The sequence below is a fragment of the Lipotes vexillifer genome, unplaced genomic scaffold, assembly GCF_000442215.2.
Source record: "Lipotes vexillifer unplaced genomic scaffold, Lipotes_vexillifer_v1.1 scaffold1679, whole genome shotgun sequence".
NCBI classification, from domain to species: domain Eukaryota; kingdom Metazoa; phylum Chordata; class Mammalia; order Artiodactyla; family Lipotidae; genus Lipotes; species Lipotes vexillifer.
Window position 1 is genome coordinate 514,435 of NW_006796614.1, and position 20,812 is coordinate 535,246.

General features: G+C 34.8%; 1 protein-coding gene across 2 annotated transcripts in view; it reads right to left on the reverse strand.

The window, feature by feature from the left end:
• Positions 1–20,812, reverse strand: part of CSMD3 (CUB and Sushi multiple domains 3) — a 1,097,972-nt gene that overhangs the window by 439,994 nt on the left and 637,166 nt on the right. For both annotated transcript variants that reach the window (XM_007468748.1, XM_007468747.1), the window contains 3 exons: positions 6,064–6,246; positions 3,920–4,246; positions 28–222 (listed from right to left, as the gene is read on the reverse strand). In XM_007468748.1, the coding sequence (XP_007468810.1) occupies positions 28–222; positions 3,920–4,246; positions 6,064–6,246 (705 nt within the window). The remainder of the gene's footprint in view (positions 1–27; positions 223–3,919; positions 4,247–6,063; positions 6,247–20,812) is intronic.

The following is a 20,812-nucleotide window of genomic DNA, read 5'->3' on the forward strand; positions in this document are numbered from 1 at the left end:
TGTATTTGCACTGACCATTGTGCTTACCTCCACATTTTGGAATTGGTCCACTCCACATCACTTTTCCATCCATAAGAATACACGTAATTGTTTCTGTTCCCTGGGTTTTAATAAATCCTTCTTCGCAAATAACTGAAATCGAACTTCCTAATTGAAAGTTGTCCCCAAACCGCCTTGCATTGATTGGTATTCCAGGATCAGGACACTCATTATGTCCAAATGCTTGAGAACAGCAAAAAAAGAGAAAAACACACAAACTAGCAGTATGAGACAGACCCTTGTGTATTGGGGATGAGAAAAAATGATTTTTAAAATGGTTATGCTCATTTCTAGAAAAGCCTTTATTTAAAAAAAAAAAAAAAGAGAGAGAGGCTCTCCTCTGACCATACCTGTTTCTCTCTGATGTGTAATGGATGTGGTGGTTTTAAAATGTGAACTACACTCTACAATTACAAAATTTCAAAATAGAATTGTTTCTGTTTATTTCTTGAAATCATTTGCCCTATCTAAGCAAAAATATCCAGTATAAGCTGGACAGAATTCCAATTAATGTGAATACAGAGCAGGTTGATACAGAGCAGGTTGACTATGTCCCTTTGAAAACTTTTCTTGTGATTCATTGTTTGGAATGAAGAGATCATCTCACAGTGAGTATTAAAGTGAAATGTTTCAATCTAGTTATGAAAGTCTTACAATTTCTCTATAATTTTCCATATATCATTTACTCTTTGCCATCTAGGAAAAGGGAAAAGAGCTAATTCTTTTGCAAACACCATGTTCTAGGCACTGTGATAGGAGCTTTAGATATATTGTCACCTCACTTAACATTTAGAAAGCCTGATGAGCAAAGTATAGCCATTTACTCTAAAGAGTAATGTGAGATTCAGAAAAAGTTAAGTAGCTTGCCTCAGATCATAGAGACAGTATTGAAATGGATCCCCTGGTCTGGCTTTAAATTTTTTCTTCACAACATATATTTTTAAAATATTTATTTATTTATTTATTTATTTATTTATTTATTTTGGCTGCACCTGGTCACAGGATCTTTGTTGCAGCATGTGGACTCAGTTGTAGCATGCATGTGGGATCTAGTCCCCTGACCAGGGATCGAACCTGGGCCCCCTGCATTGGGAGCACAGAGTCTTACCCATTGGACCACCAGGGAAGTCCCTCTCCACAACATATTGTATCTTGGATTATTTGTCTCATGTCTCTCAAGAGAATGTGAGTTCTTTAGTTCAGAGTCACTATCTTATTTTACTTTGTATCTCCCAGGATGCGTATTTAGCACCGTCCCAGCAAGTAGCAGAAGTGTAAGGACAATGTGCTTACTTAAATTTCTCATAGATTATAGATTACATGAGCCCTATAAATTTGCCTTATAAATGTTTAAATTAGTATAATATAAATGGAAGAATATTTAAAGTAGCAAAGTCTAAATATGTAAAACATTTTAAGGGGTATTTACAATTTAATATTATATACATACTGCATGAGTACATGCAGTTATTTTAAATTTTTTCACTAAATCATCACTGTGATACTGTTCATAAATTATATAATTGTATTATCCAGTCTCCTCATTTTTAAGTTAAACAGTATAAAATAATATTAAGGTAAATTCTAAAATATATAAAAACTATTTTGTAGGTACACTTATTTCTAATTATTGTTTTCTGCTGTGCTTTTAAAAAGCTCAATATCGATTAAGCCTGGTTGCTCCTATATATAATGCCTGCTGGATAATTTTTCAGAAAAAAACAGCAGTAGGAAGCATTGAATATAAGAATTTTAATACAGTGGTTTAAATTATTTACTAGAGAAACAGAACAAGGAACAAGAGGCATATTTCCATAATACCTTCAAGATACCATAAATATTAAAGTTAAAAATATTATTCATTTAAGGGAATTCCCTGGTGGTCCAGTGGTTAGGACTTGGTGGGGTCTGGGGTTCAATCCCTGGTTGCAGAACTAAGATCCCACAAGCTGTGTGGCAAGAAAAGAAAAAAATAAATAAAATAAAATAAAATATATATATATATATATATATGCATTTAAGACAACATAAAACTGTAAATAGATAAATGTATATGTGTCTATATTTATACGTATATATGAAATATTTTAAAAGGGACTTACAGATAAAGCAACCATTTTATACAGCATGTCTCTCTGACACATGTCACAGCTAATTCAACTTTAATGATGTGCAATTACATGTTGACAACTTATTAGTGACAATGTTCACTAAGAGTGTCACTTTGAAAAGACAATAACTGCATTTTGTTATTAACTGACAAAGCTCCGCACTGAACAGGCTGGGGCAAGGGTGAGGGTGAGGGGTGTGCAGTGCTTTTTTAAAGAGCAGGAAATTAAATCCTATTATAATGTGACACTTAAATAACTCATCAAGTTGGTCAGAATCTGACAAAGTGTGGTAACTTTGAAGAAAACAATAAAAATCACTAGCATTCTACAGCTTCAGGTAAAATATGCGCACATGGAAGCATTAGTATGTAAGTTTGTTAACTAACTAACTTACTTAAAACTAAGTAAGTTTGTTAACTTACTAAGTTTGTTAACTTTTCTCATTTATGTGATTCATCTTTTTGCTATATTTACACCACGTTATATTCAGAAAAATAATATTCATCCTTTTGAAATACAAAAAATATGGGTGATAGACAACAGCTAAATAACCTCGAAGAATTCTTAAATCTAAAGCAATGTAATAAATACAATAATAGAATAAGAATTGACAAGGTAATACTTCAGAAGACAACTAAACAACAACGGTTAATGTTTATTGAGTATTTATTAGGTATATATGCTGAATTATTTACATGCATCACCCTATTTACTCTGATTAAATAAAATTCATATTTTATGGCAAGATGAAAATTTAAACATAAATTTTTTCTCTGCCCTCTTGGGCTTCTTCTTTCCTCTTTAGTGTGTATCGTTCATCTGCATTAACCAGACCTCCTTAGTAGATAACATTCCTTCTTAATCTCATAAGGGATAACGATGACCCACTACTTGCTTTGGAGGTGCAGATCTGGATTGTGTAAACTGTTAATAGGTCATTTGACTACAACCCTTTGTCTCAAAAACTTACATAACTGTGCTTTGATCTCTAACAGGTGGAACAGTCCTCAGAGCTTTCTGAAAGACTGTCTCCCAGGTTATAATCCACAGGTTGGCTTGGAAAAAAATGTTCATTTCTTTCTTAGATTGACCACTGATTATTTTTTTCATCAACAGCTCCTTACAGAAACCCAGTATGACTTTATGGATGAGAATACTGAGGCTCTGTTATTAAACCTAAAATTGTAGCAAAACCAAGATTTGAAGTTGCATAGTTTGACCTTAGAGCTGATATTCTTAATCACTAAGGTATTTTCCCCCTGTAGCATCTTTGCTAAGTCAGCTCAGTAACCTACTGCCCAGCATTAGTGATTTCCTTCTCTGTGATACTTTGATAGTCTAGCTAATTTTGTCTTTGGAATTATAACTCTGTTGTCATTATTTGTTTAAAATCCTCTACTGGTATATGAATATCTTGAAGGAAGGATCTATCCCCCTTTTATGTTTGCATACCAGTAACAGAGCAAAATATGTTATGTACAGTAGGTTTGAGATTATGCTTATAAGATTTAATAGAATAAGCTAATATATTGGTGATATAATAATTATATTTGAAATATATCTCCTTAATATCAGGCCTCTCACAAAGAGAAATGACAAGTAAGGAGTAAAAATATGGTTAGAAATCAAGGGCTGAAAGACTGTCCCTGATACAAATTATGTATATGACTTGTTCAAGTTTCCTATCTGTGGAACAAGAGAGCTATTTTGTATGATTCCTTTCTAGCTCTAATGTGTAGAAATATGTTATATGAAAAAATTAAACTTACTGTTATAAGTGATGTTAAAGCCACGTCCTGACATTGAGTGGTCAGCTTGAAATTCCAATCGTAGTATATGACTATTACTAGTAAGATGAGAAGGCACCTCAGCCCCAGTAAATGTTCCAAGAACTGGGGAGTCTGGAGAGTCTCCATCTTTAACAGCAAGGAAGTCAAACTGGGATTCCAGATCGAAGTCATTGAAAGAAAGGTGTATCCGACTCCCTGGTTCAGAGATTATTGTCCAGATGCAATTTAAATTATTTCCATACCCTTCGGGATAATCAGGAGAAAGGACTGTTCCCATTGGTGCAGTAAAGTTAGAGAGGCAAGGAACTGTTAAGGTAGGAAGATTATAAAAAACAATAAATTTTCAAATGTATTACCTCAAATAATTCAAATTACCTCATTTTGCCACAGCCAACAATTATAATAATCAATTAGCAGTTTGAAAAAAATAATATTAAACAATATAATCTATCTTATAAAGCAGAAAAAAATATGATGTTGTTTGCACATTATTAAGGAAGGCTACTAGTACTTTGAATTACTGTATGTTTAAATATGCACAAAAATATAATTGGGGTAATAAAAGCAATTTATTTTGACATTTATCATGTCCATGTTAGAGTGCAGTGCAAAGTTTTAGTTTCTGTGCTTAAAAAAATATTGGAGAAGTATATAGACATTTCCAAAGAAAACAATAATGCTCACGAAATGACTGAAAACAAACACACACAAATATTATGTAGGTATTAACATAACTGGGATAATACAACCTGGAGAAAACTTGGAGTGAGGGTAGTAACTAGGTGAACTTCACTCCTACCATGGCCATGGGATGCTCTGATAGCTTATAACACAGATAAGGAGATGAATTAACACTTATGATAGCTGCCACCAGGGGCTAACGCTGGAAAAAGAACTAAATAAGAACTCCCATACCATACTAAGGTTAGTCTTTATTTCCCCTCAGATTTATTTTTTTAGCTTTTAAAAAATATGATTTAAAGGTTCACACAGAACATTTAGAAAGTAGAGGAAGGATTAAAAAAAATGATCTATTACACAGAGGAAAAAAAGATTTTATATATATATATATATATATATATATATTTGAAAACGTTTGGCCTCCACTCACTTTAAAAGTTCTCAGTACGTGTTTAAAAATGTTAAATATTTTAAAAATGTTCAATAATCAACATTTTCAATAAAGGAAAATGTGTGTTTTGCAGCACAAATTAAAATTCAGATAAAATGCAGGTCTTGAAAACTGCTAAATTTTTTTAAAACCAGTTATATATTGAAGTAAAGTTTGTGCTAATGCCTTTGTAGGGAATAAAGGATTTCACAAATGAAAAGCATGATCATTATAAGTTAGATACAGATGAAAAGTCATATTTTAAAACAAGAAAACTATTTTTTACTTTCATGATTATGAGCTTATATGTTATCATTTGTAACAAAACTAAATGCAAAATTTTCAATATTGCATTCACACCTGGTAAGCTGTATTTGTTGGTAATGAAGATAGTATTTAATTTAACCTAAAAGTGCATCAACAGATAAAACAAATTATATTTTTGTTGCAGCTAAATTGGAACGCTTTAAAGTATTTGAAGAAACACATTATTTTAATCCAAGCATATTGTATATCACAAACATTAATGAATTTTATTCTGTGCAATATAAATAAATGGCACTTAAGCAGGCATTAGTGTGAGCATCTACAAGAAAAAATAAGTTAATGCATTATACATAGAATATAAGCTTTAAATATTTTAAGTGTTTCTGATTGCAAATAAGCATATACTACCTTGTTAAAATAAATGAGCCTAATAGAATTAGCTCAGATGTATAATTTCCATAAGAAGTATTCTATCTATAAAGTATAAAATGCCACCAATAAAGTGTTATGAGGACATATGTAAAATATACTTTGCCATTTACCAAGTGAACTGTGCTAACTTTATTTAAATCTGCAATGAAATTTATAATTTGGCATAAGCACACTTGTTAAAGATAGTGTTGAAAAGTGCTACTCATTCAAAAATAATTACACAGTTCCAGTTCTTTGCAATTAATTACAAAAGCAATTATATGCAAGGACAGGGTAGCATATGCTATCTGGAAGCAAAGCATTTGGTACTCACAGATGCAGATGGGTATGTTTGCAGACCATTGGTTATTCTCTTGACAAACAATGGATTTCTCTCCAATTAATTCAAATCCAAACTGGCATTCGAACCTTAAAACATCACGATTAGAAAATCCATCACCTTCTCTAATTCCATATAAGGGTGTCCCAGGATCACCACAACTTTCTTTTTCAATTTCTGTAAAAATAGATGATATGTCAGATTTCAAGGCTTTCAGGCATATGATATCCATACAGCAAATTTAAGAGATGTACACTCTCTATAGCCAAGATATTTCAGAGCAAAAGATGAAAATGTTCTCCAATCTTAATTTTCTCTTACTACTGTTATGGACATGATTTGAGGAAATGATCTTTAGGGAACAATTAGTGCATTTCTCTCATTTTGTAGATAGGGAAACTGAGGTTGTTGGAGCTAATGCAGTTGTTCCTAACAGAACAATTACGAACAAGATTCAGATTTTCTGTTTGTACTACATACATACACACATATACATATGTATTTTCCCCAAATCTCAAAAACTTTTCTTATTTTTGTAATCTGTACACGATACAGGAAATCTTTAGATTGAAACCAGGACAAAAGGTGATATTCTCTGCCTATGTGCTCCTAAAACAATCAGTGAATACCCTCCACACAGGATCTGCCATTCTCTCTAGTACCTGTTGGTTAAATTACTTCCCCAATTAGACTCCCCAAAAAGCTCCTTATGTCAGGAATCAATTTTTCGTTCCAAATTACCCAGATATGTTCCTCAACAAATGTTTTGTGGATGTATTAAATTGAAGGAGGTTGAAAAAAAAAATCTCTTAAGAGCACATTAAAATACCCTTTCGACATGTGCTCAAGGAAACTCCAAATATCTGGGATCTTCCTTGTGAATCTAGGAATGTCAGTTGCAGATTATTGTGGTAATTGTTTTGGTTTTTAAGTTACATGAAATCACATTAATACAGTAATCTTCAAACAACAGCAAAAATTTAAATTTAAAAAATAACTTTGAGATAAAGTTATGGTCTCTCTTGACACTCCAACAACCACACATTCTGGGTTCTTCTGTAATCTACTAGCACCAATTTGTTGTGCATCTTTCCAGTTCTTTATGCATGCTTTTATAATAATACACATATATAGGTACTATGTAATATAAACATCTGTATTTTTGTAAACGTAAAAATTCTCTTCACAAAATCTAGGTAGTATTGCCTTATATATATATAGCAACTTGTATTATACTGTCAATATATTCTATAACTTGCTGTTTTTTGAACCAAACAATAATTTTGGAGATATTTTTGAATGTCCTTGTATCCTTAGCAGAAAATATAGTTATAATGATTTCTTTAATACACTTCATTTGATTTGATATTTGTTTTTATCTGTGTCATAGTGACATTGGTCTATCATTTTTCTTGTGCTGTTCCTATACAGACTTAATATCAAAGGAAGAGGTTAGCAATTTTCCAACATTCACTAGTCTTTTAGACTAGTTTGTATAACAGGAAAACTGGATACTTGAGTGTGACAATTTGCCAAAAATGCTGACTGAGTTTGGTATAATTTTGAGATAGGTATCTGATTACCATTTCAATATCTTCTAGGGTTATTTTACTATTGAAGTTATTTTTTTTGGGGGGGAGGCAATATTAGCAACTTATATATATGTTAGAGAAGTGCAATTTTCCAAAGTTAGTTTAGTAGTAATAGAATTGTGTTACAAAATCTTTAAATATCTCTTTACAAAGATGTCATAAACTTTCTCACTCCGATTTATTTGTGATTAGTCTTCCAGGTTTCTTTGCCTCATACTTACAATACATTGTCAAATTTACTAGTCTACTCAAAGAACCACATTTTGCTAATCAATTCCATTGTTTTGATTTTATTTAAACATCTTTCATTTTTATCTTTTTGGATTCCACCTTCAACTCTCCTTTGCATTATTTTACTATTCTTTCTCCACCTTCTCGAGCTGAAGTCTTAGGGTTTGTTTTTATATTAGTTTATTTTCAGTCTTTCTTGTTTCCTTAAAAAAACGTTTTTTAGTCTATGAATTTTCTTCAGAGTACTGTTTTGATATTTAGAGCTCTTTTTGTTCACTTCTAGATAGTCTGTAATTTCCATTTTGATTTCCTCTTTAACTCATAAATAATTTCAAGGTGTTTTTAAATTGTATGGGTCTAGGCTATCATTTTGTTGCTGATTTCTAATGTTATTGCTTTAATATTCAGTATAAGTATATCCAGCCTCACAGAGGATAAATCAATAAAATATATTCAGTTCAATTTGCTATTATATTTGTCAAATTAAAATTATATGATCTTAATTAATTTTGTCTACCCTCTCTGACAATTTCTAAAAGAACTGTGTTAGAAACTTGTACAAGTCTCTCAGACAGCCTCATCCACTAGAGGACAGACAGCAGAAGCAAGAAGAACTACAGTCCTGCAGCCTGTGGAAAATAAAACCACATTCACAGAAAGACAGACAAGATGAAAAGGCAGAAGGCTATGTACCAGATGAAGGAACAAGATAAACCCCCAGAAAAATGACTAAATGAAGTGGAGGTAGGCAACCTTCCAGAAAAAGGATTCAGAATAATGATAATGAAGATGATCCAGGACCTTGGAAAAAGAATGGAGGCAAAGATCAAGAAGATGCAAGAAATGTTTAACAAAGACCAAGAAGAATTAAAGAACAAACAAGCAATTAAAGAACAAATAAACAGAGATGAACAATATAACTGAAATTAAAGCTACACTACAAGGAATCAATAGCAGAATAACTGAGGCAAAGAACGGATAAGTGACCTGGAAGACAGAATGGTGGAATTCACTGCTGTGGAACAGAATAAAGAAAAAAGAATGAAAATAAATGAAGACAGCCTAAGAGACCTCTGGGACAACATTAAACATAACAACATTCGCATTATAGGGGTCCCAGAAGGAGAAGAGAGAGAGAAATTACCCTAGAAAATATTTGAAGAGATTATAGTTGAAAACTTCCCTAACATGGGAAAGGAAATAGCCACCCAAGTCCAGGAAGCACAGAGAGTCCCATACAGGATAAACCCAAGGAGAAACATGCTGAGACACATAGTAATCAAATTGGCAAAAATTAAAGACAAAGAAAAATTATTGAAAGCAGCAAGGGAAAAATGACAACATACAAGGGAACTCCCATAAGGTTAACAGCTGATGTCTCAGCAGAAACTCTACAAGCCATAAGGGAGTGGCATGACATATTTAAAGGGATGAAAGGGAAGAACCTACAACCAAGATTACTCTCCTGGCAAGAATCTCACTCAGATTTGATGAAGAAATCAAAAGCTTTACAGACAAGCAAAACCTAAGAGAACAGCACCACCAAACCAGCTCTACAACAAATGCTAAAGGAACTTCTCTAAGTGGGAAACACAAGAGAAGAAAAGGACCTACAAAAACAAACCCAAAACAATTAAGAAAATGGTAATAGGAACATACATATCGATAATTACCTTAAATGTGAATGGATTAAATGCTCCAACCAAAAGACAGGGGCTCGCTGAATGGATACAAAAACAAGACCCATATATATGCTGTCTTCAAGAGATCCACTTCAGACCTGGGACACATACAGACTGAAAGTGAGGGGATGGAAAAATATATTCCATGGAAATGGAAATCCATCCAAGAAGAAAATATAACAATTAAAAATATATATGCACCCAACATAGGAGCACCTCAATACATAAGGCAACTGCTAACAGATATAAAGGACACTACAAACAAGCCAAAAAGACAACCCTCAGAATGGGAGAAAATATTTGCAAATGAATCAATGGACAAAGGATTAATCTCCAAAATATATAAACAGCTCATGCAGCTCAATATTGAAAAAACAAACAACCCAATCCAAAAATGGGCAGAAGACCTAAATAGATATTTCTCCAAAGAAGACATACAGATGGACAAGATGCACATGAAAAGCTGCTCAACATCACTAATTATTAGAGAAATGCAAATCAAAACTACATGAGGTATCACGTCACACCGATTAGAATGGGCATCATCAGAAAATCTACAAACAAATGCTGGAAAGGGTGTGGAGAAAAGGGAACCCTCTTGTACTGTTGATGGGAATGTAAATTGATACAGCCACTATGGAGAGAAGTATGGAGGTTCCTTAAAAGACTAAAAATAGAAATAAAATATGACCCAGCAATCCCACTACTGGGCATATACCCAGAGAAAACTATAATTCAAAAAGACACATGCACCCCAATGTTCATTGCAGCACTATTTACAATAGCCAGGTCATGGAAGCAACCTAAATGCCCATAGACAGACTAATGGATAAAGAAGATGTGGTACATATATAAAATGGAATATCACTCAGCCATAAAAAGGAACAAAGTTGTGTCATTTGTAGAGACGTGGATGAATCTAGAGACTGTCATACAGAGTGACATAAGTCAGAAAGACATAAGTCAGAAATATCGTATATTAACGCATATATGTGGAATCTAGAAAAATGGTACAGAAGAACCAGTTTGCAGGGCAGAAATTGAGACAGAGATGTAGAGAACAAACATATGGACACCAAGCGGGGAAAGCGGCAGGGGTGGTGTGATGAATTGGGAGATTGGCATTGACATATATACACTAATATGTATAAAATGGATAACTAATAAGAACCTGCTGCATAAAAAAAAAATTAAATAAAATTCAAAAATTCAAAAAACAAAAAGAACTTCGTTAAAGTTCCAGAGTATGAATTTTGCCACATTTCCTAGTAGCTGAATCAAGCTCACTTACATAGTTCAAACCGCATTGTGTCGTTCAATTTATTTAGCAAATATTTATTTGAGAACCCATGATGTGCCAGATTCTCTTCTAGGTACTATGTGGACTAGATCAATGAATAAACAGACAATAATTCCTGCTCTTCGGTGGTATATATTCCATTGGAAGTTCACAAATAATAATAAATAAAAGTGTTATTTTAGAAGGTGATGGATGCTCTGGTGGGGGTTGGGATGATGAGCAGGGAATAGCAGGGCTAAAGTGCTACGTGATGGTGGGATGATATTGTTGTTAGGCTCAGAAAATTTTATTCCTCTTACACCTTACTGAAATTGTTTCTGTTATTGAAAGACTAGGTTATTCTTCAACTGCAAACGTCTTTCTTTTGCCCTCAATATTGAGTGATAATCGGTAAGGTATAGAATGTTAATTCAAAATTATTTTCCCTCAGCATTTTGAAGATATTTTTCCCTGGTCTTTTATCCATCCAGTATTCCTCATAAAAAAATATAACAAACTGATTTTAATTCTCTTTGTAATTAATCTGTTCCCTGCTCCCTCTCTTCCCTTCCCACAGTTGTTAGGATTCTTTTTTAGACTTGCTGTTTTTAAATGTCACTGTCATCTACCTAGGTACTGGTTCTTAAATTGTTTTTTTTAACTTGGTACTTGATAGATTTATGCTGTCAAATAACCTGTAACTTTTTTTTTTCAGTTCTAAGAAATTGTTACCATTATTTCTTTTAAAATATTATTTTGTATACACACTCATCTCTCTGGAACTCTTTCACATTAAACATCAGAACTTTCAGATTTAGCCTTCATGTTGCTCGATCTTTCAAATTTTCATTTAAAAAATTCTCTATTCTGCATTCTAGAAGTATTATATATGTAAAATATGTATATATATTATAAACTCAAATTTATTAATCACTGTGTACTTTTATCTAATTCTAATTCAACCTATATACTGAAAAATCATGTTATCATTTCTTGAATATTTAATGATTTATTACTTTTTATTGTTTCATAACCTCCTATTATTTGTTCATGGATACAATTTCCCCCTTTATTTTTGTGAGGATATCTAGTACAATTATTTTTTTTTTTCTTTTTACTGTTTCCTTGGGTACAGGCAGAAGTGTGCTTCAAGAGCAGCAGACTAAAGTTTCTTCTGAAGCAGCATATTTGAAAATATATTTGGTGAATCATAATGCTTGTCAAGCTTATGATGAAAAGTTCAGGAGGAATTTATTTGGGGGAAGAACAAATTAGTTGGTTTTGAACAAGCTGTCAAATAAATGTTTTTATTTGCTTGCTTCTGTAAACTTCAGGCTTATTTCTTCTAATGCCAGGATCATGTCATACTTCTAGGTATAAATTGTCTCCTCTGTTGATCTGTGGTGCAGTCCACTTTTATGGTCTTCATCCTGAGTTGGGATGAAGACCCCTCTTGATAACTGCATTTGACTCTGATTCCATGTCTGGGCATTTGGCTCTGTAGCTGAAATATTTTCCTCTGTAGCAATTACTACAGTTTCTCAGGATTGCCAGTGGCCTCTTCCGTGGTGTCTTCTGGCCCTGATGAACAATGGCTTCCTAGGCAGAAGCTACAGCAACAGCAGCCAATGGAGGCATTGGTTTATGAAATTCTCAGCTTACCCCTATATTCCATATGTGTGTGTGTGTGTGTGTGTGTATATGTTTATTTATATTTATTTATCTCAGAGATCCCCTATGGCCTTATAATAACTGAAGTGTTCTCTTCCTATTCTTAAGCAACAGTGTATTTTTTTTAATATGTTTTCTATCATCTTTGGGTTAGCATTGAGAATAAGTGCATACTCTATTATACTATTTTGAAACCTTAGTTTTTTCTTTGCTCCTTTAATACAAAATTCTTTAAATTAAGAATATATTTTCAAATGAAGGTGTAATTTTGAAGCTGCAATACTCTTTTAGACTGAAAGACAATAGGCAGTAAGGAAAATAAACACATACCTACTGTATATAATTGCCTTTGAAATTTGTTTCTATCCAGGAGGCAAGACTAATATCTGACCAAATAATTCATATGCAACATATCAGTGTTATAACAGAGTTTTGTACAAAAATCAATTATTAATAATAGCTGCTATCATTTGTAGAACATTGAAATTGTATTGACATTGTGAAAATATTTTTTTAAACACATTCGTTATATAATTTAATCCTCATAACAGCCATATGATGGAACTATTGTCATCTCCATTTACTAACAAGAAAAATAAAGATCAGAGAAGTTAATTAATGCCATAGACTGAATATTTGTATCCCCCCAAAATTCATATGGCGAAACATAATCCCTGATGTGATGATATTTGGAGGTAGAGTCTTTGGGAGGTGATTAGGTCATGAGGGTGGAGCCCTCATGAATGGCATCTCTGCCCTTATAAAAGAGGACTTCAAAAGGCTCCGTGCCTATCCTGCCATGTGAGGACATAGGGAGAGGACAGCCATCTGTGAACCAGGAAATAGGCTCTCACCAAACACTGAATCTGCCAGCACCTTGATCATGGACTTCCTAGTTTCCAGACTGTAATGTTTGTTGTTTATAAGCCACCCAGTCTATAGTATTTTTGTTATAACAGCCAAAACAGACAAGATGTTAACTTGCCCAACTTCACAAAACTTATGAATAGTAGAGTTTAGGGTCTGTCTGAAGCTAAAGTCTTAATCACCAAATTATTACAAAGAAATTTCCATTCATTAATTACCCACTTATGAAACATTTATTTAGTTTCTAATATGTTTCAAAAATAATACTAGGCACTAGGGATATAAAGACAAATAAGATGTAGCCTATGCCTTAAATGAGGGCACAAAGGAGGTACAGCAAAGTCCCCTTGAATCCGTGGTTGGCAAATTGGTAAAGGTTTCACAGAAGAGGTGACCCTCGAACTATCTTAGAGTTATTTCACTGTGTGAACTGGGGAAGAGTAAGGAAGGAAAGGTATCCCAGGTGGAAGGAGAAGAGCAGTATCAGAAAAGATACAAAGTCTTTTCCCTTTCCTTGCTTTAGGTGGGGTGGCTTGGTTGGGGTTAGGAGGCTGTCTGAGTCCATTTAAGATACTATAAGAGAATACCATAGACTGAGTGGTTTGTAAACAACAGAAATTTGTTTCTCACAGTTCTGAAAGTTGGGAAGTCCAACATTAAGGTGTCAGCAGATTTGCTATCTGGAGAGGGCCGATTTCCTGGTTCACAGACATATGTCTTTTTTCTGTGTTCTCACATGGTAGACAAGGGGCAAGGGAGCTCCTGGGGTACTAATTCCATTTATCAGGCTCCACTCTCATCACTTAGTCACCTCCCAAAGGCCCTACCTCCAAATATCATCACATTGGGGATTAGGTTTCAACGTGTGAATTTTAGGGGGACCAAATATTCAGCCTATAGCAGAGGCAGTGATGGTGGTATCAGGAGTTGAGGAGGTAGTGAGGTCAAGTAAGTGGCTAGAGGCCAAACAAGCAGAAACAAGGCCAAGGGAGCAGCCAGTAAGGTTGTAAGATTAAGTATATATTATGGGACTGTGCAAATCATAAGTGTATTGAGGATAAGGGTAACTAGACTTCTCACTATCAAAAAGGGGATGTGGAAAAAGGGAAGGCTACAAAATTCTGAGGGGTTGAACTAAAATTGGAGAAATTGTTGTTAATTAATGTCTAAAATATAGATATACATAGATAGAGATGACTGTGTGTATTATGTCACACATAACGCACATATATTTTCTAGCCTCATCCACTGAGTACTAAAAGCAATAAGTACTCGTAGCAACAAGTACATGAGTGCCCACATCTTGGTGTCCAAATACCATTCTTCACTAAAGGGAACCAGGGAGTCTGCTTCCAGGGTTGGTCAAGGAAAACTATAAGACAAAACCGGAACACCTTGTTCTGTCAAGAAAAGTGCTTAAAGAATGATGGGGACACATTGAAAAGACATAGAGGTCAGCTTGAAGGAGCTACACTAGCCATTCTAGGGCAGCTTAATCATCAAAACAACGATAATGATGGATTAAAACCAACTGAATAAAATTCAAATGCATAAATCCATCTGATATAAATAAATGGGTAAATAAATGGAAGAGGACACTCTGTCTCCATGTAGAATGACAGTTAAAAAAATGTGGAATTATTAAAAATAAAAAATCAACATTTGACAGCCATCACAGCGATTTTGGATTCTGGTGAAGAGAATCCAAAAGGTGAAACTGGTCATGTTACCATGGAAAAACCCAGAAGACACTAATTTTACTAGGTGATCAAGGATCGCATAACCAGTGTGGATTATACTGACATTGCCTCCTGATGCAATGCACTAAAACAAGGAGCATCATTTCTGTCAAGAATGCATGGCTGAGGGGACTTCCCTGGTGGTCCTGTGGTAAAGAATTTGCCTTCCAATGCAGGGGACGTGGGTTCGATCCCTGTTCAGGGAACTAAGACCCCACATGTTGTGAGGCAACTAAGCCCACGTGCCACAACTAGAGAGAAGCCTTCGCACCACATGGGAGGATCCCACATGCCGCAAGTAAGACCCTGACGCAGCCAGATAAATAAATACATATTTTTTAAAAATAAAGAATGCATAGCTGAAGTCTGGATATGAGGAAAGATTGGATGGACCCAGATTAAGGGACATATTCCAGAATGAAAGGCCTGTATTCTTTAAAGCTATCAGGGTCATGACAGACAGGGAAAAAATGAGGAACTCATTCAGATCGAAGGAAATGAAAGAGACACAACAAGTAAATGCACTGAAGCTTCATGGGTTGAATCCTGACAAGAAAGGAAAAAGAGACATTTTGGGGTAGTGAAATTTGAATGAGGTCTGTGAATTTTTTGGTAGTGCTATATCAATGTTGATTTTCTAATTTACTCTTTTGCTATTTTGGAATTGCACTCCTCATTAGTCCATAAACTTCTCCTCAGCCTTTGTTTCCTAGGGAACCAAAGCTAAGATAAGTGACTTAAAACTGGCAAACAATTAGTAAACGAGGTAAGGGACTAGGCTATCTAAAGGTCTCAGAACTATAAAATTATTAGCTGCCATTATTGAGAGACTATTATTTGACAGGAGGGTTGCTAAATACTATAACTCTGTTTACTCATGTATCTCTTATTGCAACACTGAGAGCAAGGCACGATTTATTCTATAGGTGAAAAAATGAGGTTCTGAGAGGCTAACCAAAGTCAAATATGTAGAAATAGCTCTACTGAGTTTTATTCAACATCTACTTGACGCCAATGACCACACTCTTTTCCATTGTTCAATGTTGCTTGAGAGAAAGGACGGAGAGAATACTGCGAGCCAGGCACCGGAATAATGCAGGAAAGAAACATATGAACTTGATTCCAGTATTGGAACAGAAAAGACAGAAACATTAATTTTAAGAGAGGTTTTTGTCTTGAATGCTTCAACACACCAATCCCACCTTTATGGTACCAGCGTGATTCTAAAACTATTCAGATCTCTTCAAATTCCTTACTATGGAAGGCCTTTATGATCTAAGCCTTTCCTGTTTTTCCTACCCAGTCTGCCACCATTTTCCTACTAGCCTCCAAAGTGTCAGGCATGTCAAGACACTCGCTGTTCCCTTTCACACCTACATGACCTAAGGCATGACATCTCAGCTGGGACAGAAGACAGCCAGTTTGTAACACCTGGAGAAATTCCTATACATCTCTCAAGGTCACACTATACCTCTTCCATAAAGACTGCCCTGAGCTTGTAACTATAGTCACTCACTTCTTCTTTGGGTTTCTATAGGCCTTAGGAATACTTACATTGGTCCATACATTTTACTATAATAATTTATTCACTCATTTGTCTCTTCCCACGAGTTTTTATTCCACTTCACATTTCAAGTGTCTACACACACAGTGATGACAAATATTCATATATCATTTATGTGTCAGGCAAAGGTCTAAGCACTTGCTACATTTAACCTTGACACAACCCTATGCACCCCAAAGAGATAAGTAACTTGCCTAGAGTGACACAATTTTAAACGGTAGACCTGGAATTTGAATGCAGATGGTGGTTCCAGAATATGAGTACTTATGCACTGTACCTTCTCTCAGAGCCCGATGGTCAAGAATAGTTGTGGAATATATCAAGAAAGAAGGAAGGTAATAAAAATTAGCATACAAAAGTATGTGGTTCTATTAGTAAACCATAGAGGCGATCACAAATTCTCATAGAGAACTATATATACAGAAAATCATAGAGTAACACATTCCAGCTATGTCTTTTGAATGATTTAAATTTTAGAGTTGCCTTATAATTGCAGGAAATTTGTGCTAGATATTTTGTTTACCCCTCGAGAACAATTCTTTACCCTCTACTGCCCAGAGTTTTGTGCCCCGAGGTTGGGAGTAAAGGCTGAACCACATCAACCCATAAGAGACAGGCTCCTATAATACTTGACTTTCTGTTTGTGTAACCAGTGGTCCGGAAACAGACCACACTGGCAGGAGAGAAGATGAGAAGGCTGGGGAGGAGGGAGCAGTAAGAGATATTTTCCCCCATCTTCTTCTCTGCCGGATCAACATGGAATGGCTGCATTCGTTTTTACTGAAAGGCACGCTTGTCAGGCTGTCCTCTCCATACAGCTATCCTCTGAGTGCTATGAAAGTGATAACTGCTCCCCACTGTCACCAGTCATGGATACTGCATAGCCCCTTGTTGGTTTCCTTAAGATCTGCCCACACATGGCCAGTGTGAAAGTGCCATTTGTTACCTGCATTGTTCCTGACTGATAGAATACAACTTACCATTGAAAACTCAATGCAACACCAGAAGAATTTAGTTAGCATCCTACTGATTCTGGATTTTATTATCTTATGATATCTTGTTTCTTGGAATATAAAGTGGGGTTGAGATTTCTTTACAAATGTTGCCTCCGGTGGGAGTCACCTAAATACTGTGCATCATTCACAACTAAATTTGGAGAGAACAGAATGAGTATCCATTCCCAGGGTAAGAGGCTGGCAACCATGGAGTAGTAACCTGGTTCTGCTGTTTCTCCCTGCTGTGGAGGCAAAGAAATCAGAAACTGGAGAAGAGGTGCTGAAATAAATGAGGGTGGGAGGTCAGATGAAATTTAAGCAGAGCACTTGGGAAGGCTCTCCTGCAGTGAGTTGAGAATAAAATAGGAAATAAGGTTTAAATGGCAGTGGTTGAAATTTGTAGAGCAGGACTCTTTCAACACCTTTTTTTAGTGATCAAATAGCTTTGATCCTTGATGCCTAAAGTAATAGACTCTAATTTTAAATTCAATCAGATTTCCAGCCAAAAACTAACATCTGGCCTTAAAATGACATGGAAATTCTCACTAATCAATCCCTGACCTGACAACAGTTGACACTGTAATTTAAATACTTCACAGAGGAACTGTGTAGGTTAAAAGAAAGTGATCTGTAAAACTTGCAGTTTTGCTGATTCTTAATGTTAAGAAGCCTCTTGGGAGTCTCATTACCTTAGCAACAGGCTTACAAAGTAGTGAAATATAGAAACACACAGCTAAAAAAGACCTTGTGAGTTAAACTCTGTCTCACCTTCAAGGATCTCAGAAAAATGAGACTACAGTCAACATTTAAGGAGATTTTGAGATGGAAAGCTATAACTTCCCAGGCAAAGTAAAGAAGGACATATTTGCAATAATGTGTAAAGTGTTTTACAATCATGATGAAAACACTGACATTAAAAAGTATGTGCATTGCCATGTGTAAAACAGATAGCTAGTGGGAACCTGCTGTATAGAGCAGGGAGCTCAGCTCTGTGCTCTGTGGTGACCTAGATGGAAGGGATGGGAGGGGGATGGGAGGGAGGTCCAAGAGGGAGGGGATAAATGCATACAAATAGTTGATTCATTTCGTTGCACAACAGAAACTAACACAACATTGTAAAGCAACTATACCCCAATTTTTAAAATAAATAAATAAAGGTTTCAGATTAGCTACAACCATTTAATAAAAAATCCAGAATTTTTATCCTAAGAAAAGACTCCCAAATTTTACCATTTTGCATAGGGCTGGTGTAGAACATCTTGCAGCAAGTAATTAAATAATATACTGTTTTGGCATACTGTACAGCAAATAGAGGCACTCAAAACAAATAAACAAACCCTACTCAATTCTTAATCATATTTCACCTTAAAAATTATTGAACACCTTAATATGTCCAATAGAATTAGGAACTTGTGATAAAAACAATGAGCTTTTCTTTGGTTCTAAATATGATGATATTTGACATATCATTAATTTGGAGATGGCAAACCATTTATATTCTGTCACCTTCATGCCCAGGTCTCAAATTTGGAGGATAACTGAGGGGGCTATAGTTAATGTCTGTGTATACAAACAATGAATTTCCAAGCCTTCACAGTTGCCATGGTCTGAATGCATTCTGGCGAAATTCAAAGATGATGCCATTAGGAGGTGGGGACTTTGGGAGGTGGTTAGGTCATGAAGGCAGAGCCCTTATAAATAGGATTAGTGTTCTTAGGAAAGAGGTTCCAGAGTGACCCCTTCTCCCCTTCCACATGTGAGGAGGACACAGCAAGAAGGCACCAGCTGTGGACCAAGAAGAAAACTCTCATGTTGATCATGCTGGAGCCTTGATCTTGGACTTTCATCTTCTAGAACTGTGAGAAATAAATTTCTATTTTTTATAAACTACCCCATCTCTGCCATCTCTGGTATTTTGTTATAGCAACCAAACCAAAACAAAACAAAACAAAAACAAAAATGAAAAAACAACCTAAGACAATACGTATGGAACCTACATGAACTCGGATTATGTAATATTTTCCTCCTACACAGTTATTTATCAGACTTTTTTCTGGCCATGGCTTTCCTGGGGTTTTGTGTAAGACCCTACTTAACAATTATAACTCCACCCTCTTTCTCTCTCTCAAGAGAACTTGTTGGAATACAAGAGAATGGGACTAAGGTTGTTTTTCAAAAATGACTAAGTATCCTCTCATTTAATTAAAGAGAAATAAATAAAATTTTTAAAATTAAATGAAAGAAATAAAAGTAAATAGGTAAAAAAGATTAAAAAAAACACCTCAATGAAACAACTTCAAAAATTGAGAGCATTAATAATGCTTAACCCAATAGTTCCCTAGTGTATACATTTATTTGATTGTACAAAACAATTTAATGAGACTAGGTAGGAATCAATTGAAGAAAAAACAAACAAAAAAAACACTTCTTGATGTTCCTGATGATAATGAAGTATCTTAGTTCAGGGAATTTAAAGGCTAGTCTTACTAACTTAGTATAATCAGTTAATCTCAGTTCAATTTTTACTAAGGATCCACTATGTACCAAGAGCTGTGCTAGGAACTATGGCCACAAAAAGATATATGTCATTATCTTGGCCCTTAAAGAAAAAACGCGTGGCCCTTAAAAAAAAAAAAAAAAAAAAAGAGCTGCCAAATAAGTGAATTCAGGATATATAGATAGATAGATATCTATAACTATATATCTATATCTAGATATATCTAGATATTTTTTAAATTTCTTGACACATATTTTTAAGTAAAAGAGAATGAACTATGCTCTCGTCAGCACCTATGCCACAAAATGTACATGTTTTAAAACTTCAAAATGATTTGAAAAGTTAAGTGCATTTCCTATATATTTGAAGATGAAATGTAAAGTGACAAGTAATCCCTCCTTCCTGACTTGCCCTAAGGTAGTATCCTTAAAACTTGACCCACTGTTTATCTTAGGGTCCTTCAAAAGATTATACTTAGGGTCCTTCAAAAGACTTTCTTAGCATTTGCCTTAAATTTGTAACTAAGTACAGGGTTTGTGGCAAAAGGACAATGAGGAGGGCTGATTGAGATTAGGAAACCCAGTAATACGCTCAAGGGCATTTTTATAATAAACATCTCAAATCAG